The following is a 16,117-nucleotide window of genomic DNA, read 5'->3' as shown; positions in this document are numbered from 1 at the left end:
TAAGTCAGCTCTTTATCCCTTTCTTATTCAGTACATGGGATGTGTAAAGATTACCCCTCTTGTGACATGCCTACTATGCGGTTATGCCTCTAAGTCGTGCTCCGACACATGGGAGATATAGCCGCATCATGGGTGATACAGACGGTGGCGGTGGTCGGAGCCTGAGGTGGAAGACGACGGCGATGGTGATGTTTTAGGGCGCCCGAGGATGCGTGGCTCGTCTGAGCTGATGAAGACGATGAGGCGGAGCCAATGGACACGGCGGTTGGTCGAGGGACGGGCGGTGGCCGCGGTGGTCGGCGATGGTGGCGACGGTCGCGCTCGGGTGGGTGAGAGAGAGGGGTCCAGGCGAGGGGAGAGAGAGCGCTGAGAGGGGGAGGATCCGGGGGGGTCTGGGCGTCTCACTGGTGTGGCTGGAAGAGCCGGGGCGTCGCGCTGGAGCAGGAGGTGGCGCGGCTGCGGCATGCCGGGCACGCAGCTGCTCCTACTGGCAGGAGCTAGAAGACAGCATTGCCCCTGGTGGGCTGGGCTGCTTGTGCTAGCTAAGGCCCACGTAAACTCTTTCTCTCTCTTTCCTTTATTCTAGTTCCTGTTTTATATTGTTTGCCTCTGTTTGAACTTGGTTTGCTAACCAAATTATTTTGTTGCTTCTGAAAATTGTTGTGGGAGCTAAAATAATTAAACCAAAGCTCCACAAAATATTTTAGAATTATTGGACATATATTTATTTAATAGTAGATATAAATCCAATTCAAATAGCTATTGATTTAATTCAAAGGCCCAAAATAATTATCTCTAAGTCTCCAAAAATATTGGTTTGAATTTTACCTCTTGCCAATATTTTTATAGAATAACAGGAACACTTCCTTGGGCTCATTTGAAAAGATTTTAATGTTGATTATTTCTGAAGTGACTTCTGAGGGTTTCAACTAACCTCAATTCAATTTTCAGAATTTAGACATGATGCATGATGCTCTCAAATGCAACTAATTACAAACAAATTCTATGGTTGTGACACAAATATTATCATCCAATATATCAATCTTTACCTCTCGACTATTTCGAGACTACTCGTCTTGTCCATGATCTCATCCGTGACTCCGAACAATCTTCGGTCACCAAAACACATAACTCATAATACAAATCGTCACCGAACGTTAAGCATGCGGACCCTATGGGTTCGAGAACTATGTAGACATGACCGAGACACATCTCTGGTCAATAACCAACGACGGAACCTGGATGCTCATATTGGTTTCCACATATTCTACAAAGATCTTTATTGGTCAAACCGCAATGAAAACATACGTCATCCCCTTTGTCATTGGTATGTTACTTGCCCGAGATTCGATCGTCGATATCTTCATACCTAGTTCAATCTCGTTACCAGCAAGTCTCTTTACTCATTCCGTAACGCATCATCCCGTAACTAACTCATTAGTCACATTGCTTGCAAGTCTTATCATGATGTGCATTACCGAGAGGGCCCAGAGATACCTTTCCGATACTTGGAGTGACAAATCCTAATCCCGATCTTTGCCAACCCAAAAAACACCTTCGGAGATACTTATAGAGCATCTTTATAATCACCCAGTTACGTTGTGACGTTTGATAGCACACAAGGTATTCCTCCGGTATCCGGGAGTTGCATAATCTCATAGTCAAAGGAATATGTATAAGTCATGAAGAAAGCAATAGCAATAAAACTTAATGATCATTATCCTAAGCTAACAGATGGGTCTTGTCCATCACATCATTCTCCTAATGATGTGATCCCATTCATCGAATGACCACACATGTCAATGGTTAGGAAACTTAACCATCTTGGATTAATGAGCTAGTCTAGTAGAGGCATACTAGGGACACTTTGTTTTGTCTATGTATTCACACATGTACCAAGTTTCCGGTTAATACAATTCTAGCATGAATAATAAACATTTATCATGATATAAGGAAATATAAATAACAAATTTATTATTGCCTTTAGGGCATATTTCCTTCAGTCTTCCACTTGCACTAGAGTCAATAACCTAGATTACTTTGTAATGATTCTAACACCCATGGGGTCTTCGTGCTGGTCATGTTTTTCTCGTGGAAGATGCTTAGTCAATGGGTCTGCCACATTCATATCCATATGTATTTTGCAAATCTCTATGTCTCCCTTGTTGACTTGATCACGGATGGAGTTGAAGCATCTCTTGATGTATTTCGTTCTCTTGTGAAATCCTGATTCCTTTGCCAAGGCAATTGCTCTAGTATTGTCACAAAAGATTTTCATTGAACCCGATGCACTAGGTATGACACCTAGATTGGATATGAACACCTTCATCCAGACTCCTTCATTTGCTACTGCCAAAGAAGCTATGTACTCCGCTTCACACGTAGATCCTGCCATGACGCTTGGCTTGGAACTACACCAACTAACAACTCCAACACTCAATATAAATATGTATCCGGTTTGTGACTTGGCTTCATCCGAAATAGTGTCAAAACTAGCATCGATGTAACAATTTACAACGAGCTCTTTATCACCTCCATAAACGAGAAACGTATCATTAGTCCTTTTCAGGTATTTCAGAATGTTCTTGACCGCTGTCCAGTGATCCACTCCTGAATTACTTTGGTACCTCTCTGCTAAACTTATAGCAAGGCACACATCAGGTCTGGTACATAGAGTTACATACATGATAGAACCAATGGCTGAGGCATAGGGAATGACTTTCATTTTCTCTATATCTTCTGTAGTGATCGGGCATTGAGTCTTTCTCAACTTCACACCTTGTAACATAGGCAAGAACCCTTTCTTTGACTAATCCATTTTGAACTTCTTCAAAACATTATCAATGTATGTGCTTTGTGAAAGTCCAATGAAGCGTCTTGATCTATCTCTATAGATCTTGATGCCAATATATAAGTAGCTTCACCGAGGTATTTCATTAAAAAAATTCTTATTCAAGTATCCTTTTATGCTATGCAGAAATTCTATATCATTTTCAATCAACAATACGTCATCCACATATAATATTAGAAACGCTAGAGAGCTCCCACTCACTTTCTTTTAAATACAGGCTACTCCAAAAGTCTGCATAAAACTATATGCTTTGATCACAAAAGCGTATATTCTCACTCCGAGATGCTTGCACCAGTCCATAAATGGATCGCTGGAGCTTGCACACTTTTGTAGCACCTTTAGGATCGACAAAACCTTCTGGTTGCATCATATGCAACTCTTCTTTAAGAAATTCATTAAGGAATGCAGTTTTGACGTTCATTTGCCATATTTCATAATCATAAAATGCGGCAATTGCTACATGATTCGGACAGACTTAAGCATCACTATGAGTGAGAAGGTCTCTTCGTAGTCAACTCCTTGAACTTGTCGAAAACCTTTTGCAACAAGTCGATCTTTGTAGACAGTAACATTACCATCAGCGTCAATCTTCTTCTGGAAGATCCATTTATTCTCTATGGCTTGTCGATCATCGGACAAGTCAACCAAAGTCCATTCTTTGTTCTCGTACATGGATCCCATCTCAGATTTCATGGCCTCAAGCCATTTCACGGAATCTGGGCTCGTCATCGCTTCCTCATAGTTCGTACGTTCATCATGGTCTAGTAACATGACTTCCAGAACAGGATTACCATACCACTCTGGTGTGGAACGTACTCTGGTTGACCTACGAGGTTCTGTAGTTACTTGATCTGAAGTTTCATGATCATCATCATTAGCTTCCTCACTAATTGGTATAGGTATCATGGGAACAATTTTCTGTGATGAACTACTTTCCAATTCAAGAGAAGGTACAATTACCCCACCGCCTCCTCGCCACCAACCAGGGAGCAGTGTCGCCGCGCACCAAGCCGCCTGCCCGTCCGAGCCCAGATGGAGCCCGAAAGGGCCCAGATCTAGGCCTCCCGGGCACCGCCGGCCACCCGCACCGCCACGCCACCCCGCGACCAACGGCCGCGCAGCCGCACCGAGGACCCCGAGGCCCGCCGCCGAGCCGCACCGCTACAGGCCGAGCTGCACCGCCGCCAGCGGGAGGCCCCCGCGCCAGCGCCGGCCCATAGATATACGGGGCCTAGGGGCAAGACAGCAATAAGGGGCCCTTGTTTACTCAAAAGCTCAAAATATTTTCTATTTCAAAAGCAAAGTAATATCCAGTACATAGCATAGCCTGATGATCTTCATTTGGACTCTCAAACTGACACTACAATTTCTTTATCGATCAAGTGAACTACACCATGATAGTAATGAAATGATATAGTTCGACAAAAGTTTGCTTTCCACAAAAGCCTCCATTCCTAAATTTGAATGTAGGCTTCATTTTGTTCTGCAAAACAAAAATTCGTGTCAAAATTGGTTGCTACTTAGATCTTTTGTGTTATCAGGGGATCTTTAGAAGAACTACTAGTTGTGATTTGTGAAAATTTTGTCAAGTGATCCTTTTAGGGATTTTACCTCTTCATCTATTTGTTTTTTCTCTTCCTTTTGTTCCTACCGGATAAATACTTTCTAGAGGAGATGTCACTAAACCAGAAGAAGCAGCATATAAAATGATTAAAACGGGAACAAAAGCACCTGAATGTGGATGTAGGTGGCCAGATCAGCAGATCTGCAGCAGGTTGTAGTCAACAGTTCTCCTAATCTCCTGAATCCCGAGTACTCACAGTTAGATCCACTGAAGTCTGAAGAGAAGAAGATAAGAAGAAGAGATGTGGAGTCGTCGGAGGGCACAACTATTTATGGCAAGGAACGGGATTATGGGGAAGATGAAAAGAAGAACAGACCGTCTTCAAGTCTCCAACATCTAGCTAATGGGGAACGAGCAGAACGTCTTCAAGTCTCCATTAATGGCCGGCGGCGATCTTGGAACCGGAGACACACGGGAACGGCGGCGATGTCGTGGGAGTCTGGAATTTGGGGAAGAGGAGTCGAGGAGCACCGGAACGATCTTCGGGCCATCGTTACTCTTGCTATTTTTCTAGCCTTCCTACCACATAGGAAATACCTGGGCCGGGGCCCCTGCCTTCCGGGGGCCCAGGGCGGGTGCCCCGTTTGCCCGGCCTATGGGCCAGGCCTGCCCCGCACCTCCCCAAGTGCGCGCGGGAAAGAATGGCCCGCCGGCGCCGACGCCGCGTGGGCAGGGCCCGGCGGACCTCGCCGGTGGCGGCGGGAGGAGAAGGACGGGGAGGTGGGGCTGGAGAAGAGGAGGAAGCGGGGGTCCGCCCGGCACCCGCGGGGGGGGGGGGGGGGCGAGTGGACAAGCCAGAGGAGGGAGGAGGGGAGGGGGCGCAACGCGCGTGGCCGCGCGGCCGGAGGCCGGAGGTGGCGGGAAGGGAGGGGGGGGGCGGTGGCGGGGGAGAGCGGGGGGGGGGGGGGGGGGGGGGAGGAACCCTTTCCACATATTTTCAAGGGGATTATATGTATTTATATCTTCCTGATTGACTTGCAGCTAGGGGCTGCGCAGTGCTAGATTGGTAACTATAGCTTTTTTGCAATGAGGTAACTATACACTAACCTGTTTGTGTGATCTGTTGTTATACATTCATACTAGCATCGTTTTACACTGGAGCACCTTCAGTCATTTGTGCACCTACAGGTGTACGTGTAATCCAGATTATACATGTCACCTATTTTTCTTCAAAACTGCAATCTTCATTTTGACTGACACTGTCTATTGGTTCAATGGCAAAATCTCTCTGGGCGCTTTTATACGCTTTTAGACATTGTGACAGGATTAATGTAAATACTTTTTCCTCTCTTGATAGCTCTCTCAAATCACCACATTAGTTCTGATGATGACAAGTAACATATTATTGCTGAAGTTACTTACATTACAGAACAATCTTTCATTACTACACCTATGAAGAATCACTAGGATTGTACCTTACGTTGGAACCGAGGATCGACGAGCGATTATACAAGAATACAATGAGATGATTGTGCCGGGCGAGAAACGCCCATGGCGACGGACGCCCTCCTGGCAACGAACGCTGGGACTTTTTCTCTCTTGTACTCCACACGGCTCACAAGCAAACATGGATACAACCCCGTGTCACCGGCCCCTTCGCTCCTGCCCTTGTGTGCAAGCTCACATCTTGGATTTCCCTGCCTCTCATTGGCGCCGCCGTCGGTCCGCCTCGTCTCCTATGGTACTTGGGCAATGGAGGCACGGTGGATCCTAATGCTTGCCGGCGGGAGGGTTCTGTTTTTAGTTGCTTTTCTGAGTTCTGTTAGGGTTTGTGCTATGCTCAATAACACGAGACGACGGTGGCTTCTTGAAGATGGAATAAGGTCCTCTCTGCCTAGTCCCCGTCCTGTACAGCAATAGTTTTGCCTATTGGCCAACCATCAGGCCGAAAGTGCAGCTCCGAGCCCCCCTCGCCCCCCCCCCCCCCCCCCGGCGCCCCGCGTCGTCTCCTCCGAGGCAACTCGGGGGAAACCCTAACAACCGCTGCGTCACCCTCTCCCCCTCCTTCCCCTCCGCTGCCGCCGCACCCCCTCCCCCTCCTTCCCCTCCGCCGCCGCCAGAGGCGTGCGCCGGCGTGCGCTCGACACCGATGAAGGTGGCGGCAGGGGATCCGACGGCCCCACGTACCGTAGAGGGCCTCTGCATCCGGTGCGGCGACCCCGGGCGGAGAGCGCGCGGTGGCCCTTGCAGCGGGCCATTCCTGCTGGCGCTGGTGAGGCGCCTCCCTCGGTTTTGAGGGGGACGAGGAGGCATTGGTTCCCGGTCGCTGGTGTGCGGCCTCCCCCACGCGGTTGCCGCCGCCAGATGCATCCCATCCTCTCCACCCGATTTGCTCCTTCCATCGCCGAATTCGGGTCCCAGCGGCTTAGGCCGTTCATCCCGGGCGCTAGCAGCCCGGATCTCATCGAGTGGTGTTGGATCTGACGGAAACCCCTGGCAGGCGCAGCCACATCATAGGCGATACCCTGGGCGCCGTTCCCCTCCTTGGAGGTTGTGGTGTGGATCCTTCTCCCCCTTATTCCGTCCCCTGCTATGTGAAAGCCTAGGTCCCCTGATTCGGGCGGCCACGACACATCCGTGTCGTGTTCCTTCTTGGAAGCGCAGTCCGGGGATCGAAGGGACGGCGAGAGAGTCGGGTTGTGGGTGTGATGGTGGCGGGTGGCAGCTTGGCTCTGCGCTTCAATGCCTTTTCTTCAGTGGCTCATCGCTGTTACCCTTGTTGCTGCGACTGTGGCCGACATCTCTTGCCCTTCGGTTTGGCTTAACCGCGGATGATGACGGTGCTCGGAGTGGTGTGCTCTGAGCTTGTAGGTCTGCTCCTATTTCCTTCTTCATGCGCAGCTTGGACGTCTTCCTTCTGGGTTCTAGGGTGAACCGAGCTGCCGGTTGCCGTTGCAGCATCCTTCGAGCTAGGATGAGAGGGCAGCTGCCCTTTGCAGCTGCAGTTCCAGAGGAGTTTCGGTCCATTACTGTCTTCGAGTTTGGCTACAATCACGAAGCTTGCACGGTGGTGCATCCACTCAAGTCCGTAGCTAGTCCTGTTGGTGTAGGTCGTCCTGCAGGGTGATTGCTGCAGCATGGCGTTCCTCTGCTTGCTATCGCTGCTGCCTTTGAGTGTGTTTCGCTTTGCTCCTTGTATCAACCGCTCGTTTCTATTTGCTTTTCCTTGTAAGTTGATGATCTTGTAATCCTGGCCGGTTGATGGCTTTGTTAATTCAAAGCCGGGCTTTTCTTGAGCCTTCGTTCTAAAAAAAGTCCCCGTCCTGATGATATTTCAAGCATCAACGGAAAGCGTGTGGAGGTTTGTCTCAGACGGATATCGTGGGATCCGCTCGGTGTTCGTCTTTGGTGGATCGGACTGGATCCAGTCTTCGTTCGTCTACGTCTGTGTGTCCGCACGTTGGATCCTTCCGACCTACGCTTCTCTTCATTGGCGGCGGTTGCTATTCTGGTGCGCTGGTCCTATGAGGCCTTAGCACGACGATTTCCTGACTGTCTACAACAATGTTTGCCCGGCTCCGACAAGGAAGGGGTAATGACACCGCCACACCGGCCCTCCTTTGGCTAGCTCCAGTGCTTGTAGTCGTCGCTAGATGGTCTATAGACCTAGATGTAAATTTTATTTCTAGTGTTCTTTGTACTACCTTGACACTTGATGAATAAATCGAAACTTTTCTAAAAAAAAGCAGTCACACACGCATGGACTAGCCAGCCACTTAGCCCGGCCACGAACGCCAGAACGCACGCACGTTACAAACTGGCTAGCTACACGGCTGCGCGCACGACGCTAACAACCTGGACGCAAACTAACACAACTAGTTAAATGCCCGTGCGTTGCTACGGAAAAACAAATTTAGAAATAAAGACATTAGACAAAACATCATTGTACTTTACAACTTGTAATCACATAGACTTACAAGTGTGTTGCGATAAATATCTTCTTATTGTTATAATTTAACACAATCAACGTGACTCAAATCAAATTATAGGTGAACATATTTATCATCAATTTAACACAAAAGTCTAGCTCGATGCATTTGATCGAATCTCGCACGACATGAGGGGTATGAACTTCATGTCCATTGCCCCTGTATGTCAGCACATGTACCAACACAAACCATAACCCTCTTGGCATGTGTATTGACTAACATCAACAAGAGCTCGCAAATATATTCAAGGAACCAACTTTCTTTTGGTGCTGGATGTTTATCACGAGACACAGAACCCGTAAGCTTCCTTACTGTCACTATGAAGGACTCCACTGTGACCAAGGACAAGCTGAACATGAACAGAAATTTGATTTAGAAAATGGTTAGTGTAATAACCATGCTGACATATATAGATCTTAAGCAAGTAACCATCATTCCAGGGTGCATGATCACTAGCAAGGCGTGCCATTGTATGTTCCATCCATCACTTAAAGCTTCCTCAGCGTTGGCTACAAAGGACATTAGCACGAACTTTAAACTCTTTGTATTCTCTTGCATTAATAGAAATAGCAAAAGAGCCCGTGCGTTGCAACGGGAGAAAAAACATACCTCTTGAAACGACATTTTGTTGTAGTAAAGATTGTTCAAAGAGTCGAGTGGTGCCGGATATTTTACGAGAGATCCTGCTTCCATGCCAAGTATGGGCAAACAGAGGCTAGATTTTATTTATTTAGTTTGACAGGATTTTTACGAGTAAATAGAGGCTACAGCTAATTATAATTGATCGCCTTTCTTTGTGAAATAGATGTATCATACTACATTTTTTTTGGACCATCTCATGCCATATGCATAATAAATTCATTTAACTGAAACTTTCATCATCCAATGAGGCTGGAGGAGCCAGGTCGAGAGAATCCCCGATAGCACTTGTAATGATCATCCATGCCAATGCCGTCATCGAAAAAAATGCCAAGTCCAAGGAACGGCTACTCCCTTGTCTTTCTGGTGTGTTTAAGTTGTAGCAACATGATTTCACCGAAATGGGATCCCCACCATCGGAGTCAAATTCATAGGAGACTCCAGTCTACAGTCTTAACCCGATTTATGGCCTTTAATTTATATAAGTAAACACAAAGGACTATTAAAGCTAAGAAGCACAACACAAAGTATCCATGTCAAACAGTAAGCATGGCATATCTACATCAACTGGAATCTGATGTTGCAAAGAGCTCAAGCTTCACAAACTGCAACCTTTTTTGAGTGATGATATCCCCACTTATTTGCCAAGTGATGCTGAATCAATTGCTGATTAGAGTGTTATCATTACAAAAGAGGGGGGGGGGGGTCTCAATCTCAATTATCAGGTGTACGTATTGAAGGAGTAAGCTAGAACCATGTCAATCTGTAGATGAGTCAAATACATTAGTTATTTTAATTTCTCACACAGTTGTTAGGAGCATACGTTGGTGCTCTAGTCAAGATCCAAATTAGTCATACCTTCATTTATTATCAAACCAGAAATGATCCCAAGTGCATTAGCAAACTGTAGTACATAGCCGGCAGCTATAGAAAATTAATTACAGTTTGCAGCATAGGAAATCACAAGCTAAGACATGCTAAATAAAAGATCTAAATTCAGATTGAATAAAAGATTCGGTTAAAAGACAATGTTCCACACTGAGATACAATACATATATCTCCAAAAAAAGGTATACATAACCAGATCATTACAAGTCAAAACTATATCATCAGCCAGGTCTTGGAACTTTGTACTACAGACACATGTGTAGATCAATACTGAATTTATCGCAGGTAGGGACAGAAACTCCATAGCATGCAAAGCGAGCAGCATGACCAACTTCATCGAGCAGCAAGAGAAGGGAAGAAGACGACAGTTAGGAGGGCTGAGGCAACAGCGGCAATAGAGCATCGTCCAGCGGAAGCAACACACATACCGTGAGCGGCAGCGTAGTTCACACCTTCAGGTTGTGGGGAACATCTTCAGAGGCTCAAGCCAGAGTTGTGCATCCCACGCAGGTCTCCCAAAATCAATCTGTACAATTGTGCAAGCACAATTGGCATCATGTGGCCTCTAACCAGTACGCACGTGTCTCCAGAAACCATTTCCCCAACAAGCACAATTGGCGTAATGTGACCTATGATTACCATGCACTTCGACAATCAAGCATAATGGCAATGTTGCAGATCAAACGAAAAAACTTATAATAGGGGGTTCAATTAATCTCACATGTAGTAACCTAACAAGTGCCAAGAAAATCAAATATTTTATGAACTTCCATTGCCATACAAAAATTGATCACATGGATTAAAATGAAAATTTTAGCTAACAAAGTCAAAGTCCTTGAAGTACCTGAAATTAATTACCACGTAGAAAGTATCTCGGGGAAGAATTAACAAGCATACCTCGATGTGAACCCTTATTGGAGCAAGAGATTAATGAAAAGGTCGTCTACCATCAGCCAAGTCGCCAAGTCAAACCTCTGAGTATATCCTGCAAGTTATTGAATGCCTGCGAGGCGTATGATCCAGAATGTATGCTCAAAAACCTGAACATATGGTGAGTAAGAAAAGATGTTAAAATAGTGAAGAACATCATACGTGGTTCTGAATAAGCGACCTTCCATGTCCTCTGCAACTCCTAACTCATTGAATCATTTGGTCAAGCAGCTAGAGAACGAAAAAGAATTCCAGAGTGTAACTGTAATCCAATAAGCACGGGAGTCTAGATGGATACCTTGATGCGTTGAATAGATCGGCCTTAGAGGGAGGAGAGGCGGCATGGGCGTGTCGCATCACTGGAGTGCAGGAAGGCGGGTTCCAGGGATCGATCGATGTCAGTGTCACCTGCGATGAGGCTGCCGCCGCCGCAGCATCCACACCGACCTCCCTCGCCCTCGCCGTCCTGATCGACTGCCTCGCTATCCTTGCCGGCGACGTGAAAGTCAAAGTCAACCAATAGAAAAGGAAACTCACAAGGTGAATGAGTGGAGGGCGGCGGCGGCGTATTTTCTTTTCCTCCAATCGTGCACCGCGCTCCCACCCTGTCCCCATCCTGGTGGGCGAGCTCCCAGCCCATACCCCGTCCCGGCGGCCGAGGTCCCAGCACGTACGGCATCCCGGCGGCCGTGCTCCCACGACCAGGACTGCGGCCAACGAGCACGAGGCGAATGAGGAGTATAGCGGCGGCGGTGAAATTTCTCAGGTTTGGCGAGAGAGACGTGATTGGGAGCGACGTGGGGGAGAATGGGGCGTGGGGGACGTGTGTTTGTGACTTCGTGGGTCATGGGATCTTTCTTTCCGAACATGGCTGGGCCTGGAGGATCGGTGGGCTGGGTTGGTGCGAGGGTTGCACGAGGAAAAAAAAGGTTGTCCTTGGCTCGTTGGATGCGTGGGGTCGTAAGAGGGGTGAAGAGGAGATCGAACGAGGGGAGGTGTTGGTCGAACCATCACGACGACGGCAGGTTCCCATTTAATAGTAGAGATGATGCAGCCCCTTTTTGTAGCTGGCGAGGATGCAACCACCGCCGACGCCGCGCATGCCTCCTGGCGATCCGGTCTTCTTGAAGGGAGCGACCAGCTCCTCTGCAAGACCTGGCTCCACGTGCGCCCGCTGCATGCATCCTCTAAAGCCACGCGTTCTTAAGTCTGGCTACAAACCATCTCGACTCGGACTGAACATGACCGCGGCCACACATCGGCGGACTCGACCTAGACACATGCGCGCACACACGCTGGTCACCACGGACAGACCAGACACGCCGTCGAGGTTTATTCCCAACACCTTACATCCTCATGGTTGGTGAGCTGAAACATAGCTGCTATGAAAGAAGTTTAGCATCTGATTTGTGCATTCCATGAATGATATTGTTATGCTTAGGTAGTTGGTAGTTTCTACTCGCTAAAATGAAAAGTATATTAGGTTCTAGCTGGTCAGTAGAAAATATTAAGACATACATTTTGAGGTCCTAATGTTTGTGATCTTGAACCTAAATATTTTTCTATAATGATATTATTATCATTTAGAGATTGCTCTTAAGATTTTCCATGCGTATTATAGTCGCTTTCTACAAATCCCGCCACAACGAGAGGGTTATCCTATAATTTTTTTAGTGGTAGGTCGCCGCAGAGGTCTGACGTCTAGTAGGTGAATACATGTGGGCTAGTTGTTGTTTCGAAAAGAACATGTGCGTCATGGCTCATCGCCACTTGTTGAGCGTATGCAGCTACTATCATCGGTAGCAAATGAGTATTTTTGTTAATTATTAGGTCGCTCCCTCCCCTTTCCCAGCCCACCATTTGCCCCTCTGATGATCGTGAGGTGCTATCAGTCCTATAAATCAGCTGTACCCTCACTGCAGATGTCCATTCCTAATACGAATAGCAAAATTAAGGGAAATGGAACAGACCACAGCCATGCCCATGGCAGCTACCTCAAAAGCAGAGCTTCTGAAAGCTGATGCCGAGCTCTTTTGCCACACCTTTGCGTACCTCAAGTCCATGGCACTGAACAGTGCCGTGAAGCTTGGAATCGCTGATGTCCTCCAACGCTGCGGTGGCGCCGCCTCCTTGTCCAAGCTGCTCTCCGCCGTCCCCCTCCATCCAAGCAAACGCCCCTACCTGTGTCGCCTCATGAACATGCTGGCTGCAGCAGGGATCTTCACGGCCGAGGATGTTGTCCCTGCCGCATCAGCACCAGCCGACGGCGATGGGGCACCAACCACGATTTACCACCTCAACACGGTTTCTCGTCTCCTGGTGGACGGCAGCTCATGCATGTCGCTGTGTGTGCTCCTGGACACCACCGACTTGTTCGTGTCAGCCTCCTTACAGCTGCACCAGTGGCTCCTGAGCGAGGAGGAGGGACCCACGACGGGTTCGCCGTTCATGATGGTGCATGGCGGGAGCTTGTACGGCGTCGGTAGCCGTGACCCCGAATTCAACGCGTTGTTCAACGGGGCGATGGGTGCCACCAGCAAGTTCATCGCCGCCCTTGCTGTTCGTGAATGCAGCCAGGTGTTCACTGGGATAACGTCGTTGGTCGACGTTGCTGGCGGGAACGGCACCATGGCGAGGACCATCGCCGAGGCTTTCCCACGGGTCAAGTGCTCGGTGTTGGAACTCCCACAGGTGATAGAAGGAATCTCGCATGATGGCACAGTTGAGCTCGTTGCTGGTGACATGATGGAGTTTGTGCCTCCCGCTGATGCTGTTCTGCTTAAGGTATATCATAGTACTAAGTAACTTCAATTTTTACTAATTAATGACATTGATTCCTACTCTGCGGTTCATAATAAGTGTCGCAGTTTTAAACTAAAGTTACTTATGGTTAATCCGATTGGCAGCATGTGCTGCATAACTGGAGCGATGAGGACTGCGTGAAGATCCTCAGGCGATGTAGACAGGCCATTTCCCACGGAGCCAGAGCTGGCAAGGTGATAATCATTGATACCGTCGTTGGATCACCCTCACACCAAATGCTTGAAGCCCAGGTCACCATGGATTTGGCCATGATGATGTTATTTAATGGTAAAGCAAGGGAGGAGCACAACTGGCACAAGATGTTCATGGAAGCCGGATTTAGTCACTACAAAATTCACAACGTCTTGGGAATGCGATCCCTCATCGAAGTCCACCCATAGCTTGCTTATCCAACAATATCTATTATTCAGCGCATGTGATGTTGCTTAAAGTGTGTATACGTGGTTGATGCTTAAAGTTTGTATGGTCTTATATTTTCTGTCAATAATTCAATAGCAATAGTATATGAATGGTTGGCATGCTTATCTATACCCTCTACCTCGGCATTGTTCGTTGCAGTTGTGCTTTTTGATTAAATGAATACCTTGTTCATATTACTCTAGGTGTCCCATTTACCTAGTGCATTGATTGACATGATTTGCCACTTCTATTTTTTTTGCTAGTTGTAAATTACCACTAGCATAAACTGTTAAATTCAAGAAGAATATTATAACATAGGAATTAGTCAGAAATCAGTTATCAAAGTAGAACAACAATATTTACCAATTAATCTGTGCTAAAGCGCTTAGGTAGCAATACATGGATGTATATGTGGATCACTCATGTTTGTTGTTAACAGCTGCTTCTTCGTTAGCTCTACATCAATCGCCTCCACCGTCGTCCCAGCACATGACTTCCATAAGGATGGAAGTATGGAGTCCCTATCAGTGTTTGGATTAGGCAGAAGCGAGAAAAGGGAGAGGTTCAGATTAGAAAGAAAAGGAAAAGGCACACACACCTTCAACCCATTTGTGAAGAGATATGTAGTATCAATTTGCCCCTGAGCATAATCAACAACTTTGTATTTAAAAAATAATGTATAAATAAGAAGTTATATGAATGTATATTGTAGGGGTGGTGGGATTGCCAGATCCCTTCTCCCAAGCATGTAATGTTCACGTCAATCATACGCATCCTTAACCATTATTTCATATGACTTATTTCTACGCATATAATTTAAGATGATGATAATAGTTTTCTTGACAAATCTGTTTGATCGTATTCTCACAAATTAATTAATATACCATTTTCAAGTCCGAATTTAAAACGATATCATTGGCAAGACCATATCTACTTGATTTATGGCTATACTAAGATTAAAAGGAGTAATGCTACACTAACAGACTTTTACAGGGGTTTTACAAGGTTAGTTTCAGTTGGCAAAAATCAAGGGGGGTGGGTCCGTATAGGGTCCGTGTGTTTACCATTATCGTTAAAAAAAATTATGGGTTGATCAACAATGACTCACAAAGTTAGGCAATTATGAACATGAAGAAATATACAGAACTAAACCTATGTAGATGCACCAATGCTCAAGGGTCTACTTGCATTCTATTTTTTCGCTCCAGATTTGTCAGCCTTGATATCAAAGGCATGCCAGTCGATTACATAAGTGTGTCGGCATCATGTGGAAAAATGTGGCCGTCGGAAGCGTGTACAACTACAGATGTAAAACCACCACCTGCCCAACATGGCAGCGCCGACCATAAGCTCCGAGTGGCCTGCATCCTGGCCGTGGTGCCATGCATGTAGAGGAACATCGCCTAGTCTGGCTATGTAATAGTATGCAACCAATTGATCATGTTGCTATCAAGAAAAAAAACAAGATGATTAGGATTTGGAAAACCTCAAACTACATGATAATTAATGTGTCGGTCATCAAGTTCTAGGAGGCCCTGGGTTAGCGGTTCCAATGGTGGTTGCATGCACCCGGAGGCCGCGAGACGCCGAGAGGACACCACACGTCAGTCGACCAGAGTTGAAGTGGTCGGAGCAGCCATGACGGTCTCTTTTTTATTTTCGTGTGAAAAATAGACTTCATATTATTATATGCGGCTGAACTTTTTGTGCATCCACGCAACCACAGCTGGATTGAGATGTCGGATGTCAGGCTGCCAAGAATGCACGCGACGGCAAGCGATCCGATGGTCTTCACCGAGTATGAATGGCTCGTTGTGCGGCCCTTGGTAGATGCTGCACCTGTTGGGCCCTCTGGAATAATTTAGCTTGAGTAGTTCGATGTGGTAGTACTACTATTGCATTGAGTAGGCCGCCCGGCCAGTTGGTGCCCGCTAGTTTGGAGGCGTTGTATCTTGCCGGCAGACACTATGAGCTGCACAGGACGAATGTATCGAAAGAACAATTGTTCTGGCTTTTCAAGCAGCCTAGGGGAGA

At 46.9% G+C, this 16,117-nt stretch overlaps 1 protein-coding gene across 1 annotated transcript; it reads left to right on the top strand.

Moving 5' to 3' along the window:
* The first annotated feature begins 12,772 nt into the window (after nucleotides 1-12,772).
* LOC123186974 (flavonoid O-methyltransferase-like protein Os11g0303600) lies at nucleotides 12,773-14,208 on the top strand. The gene is made up of 2 exons (XM_044598717.1): nucleotides 12,773-13,645; nucleotides 13,768-14,208. Exons 1-2 carry the CDS (start codon nucleotides 12,821-12,823, stop codon nucleotides 14,062-14,064), a joined length of 1,122 nt encoding a protein of 373 aa, XP_044454652.1. The 5' UTR covers nucleotides 12,773-12,820; the 3' UTR covers nucleotides 14,065-14,208.
* The last annotated feature ends 1,909 nt before the right edge of the window (nucleotides 14,209-16,117 follow it).

This window comes from Triticum aestivum, chromosome 1A (genome assembly GCF_018294505.1).
Source record: "Triticum aestivum cultivar Chinese Spring chromosome 1A, IWGSC CS RefSeq v2.1, whole genome shotgun sequence".
Lineage (NCBI taxonomy): Eukaryota > Viridiplantae > Streptophyta > Magnoliopsida > Poales > Poaceae > Triticum > Triticum aestivum.
Note: the sequence above shows the minus strand (reverse complement) of the source record. Positions and strands in the feature narration are given on the sequence as shown.

Bases quoted from the DNA above. Each gene is read 5' to 3' on its own strand.
- LOC123186974 (XM_044598717.1), top strand. From the start codon at position 12,821: ATGGAACAGACCACAGCCATGCCCATGGCAGCTACCTCAAAAGCAGAG. The intron at 13,646-13,767 runs GTATATCATAGT...TCCGATTGGCAG, and splicing joins CTGATGCTGTTCTGCTTAAG to CATGTGCTGCATAACTGGAG.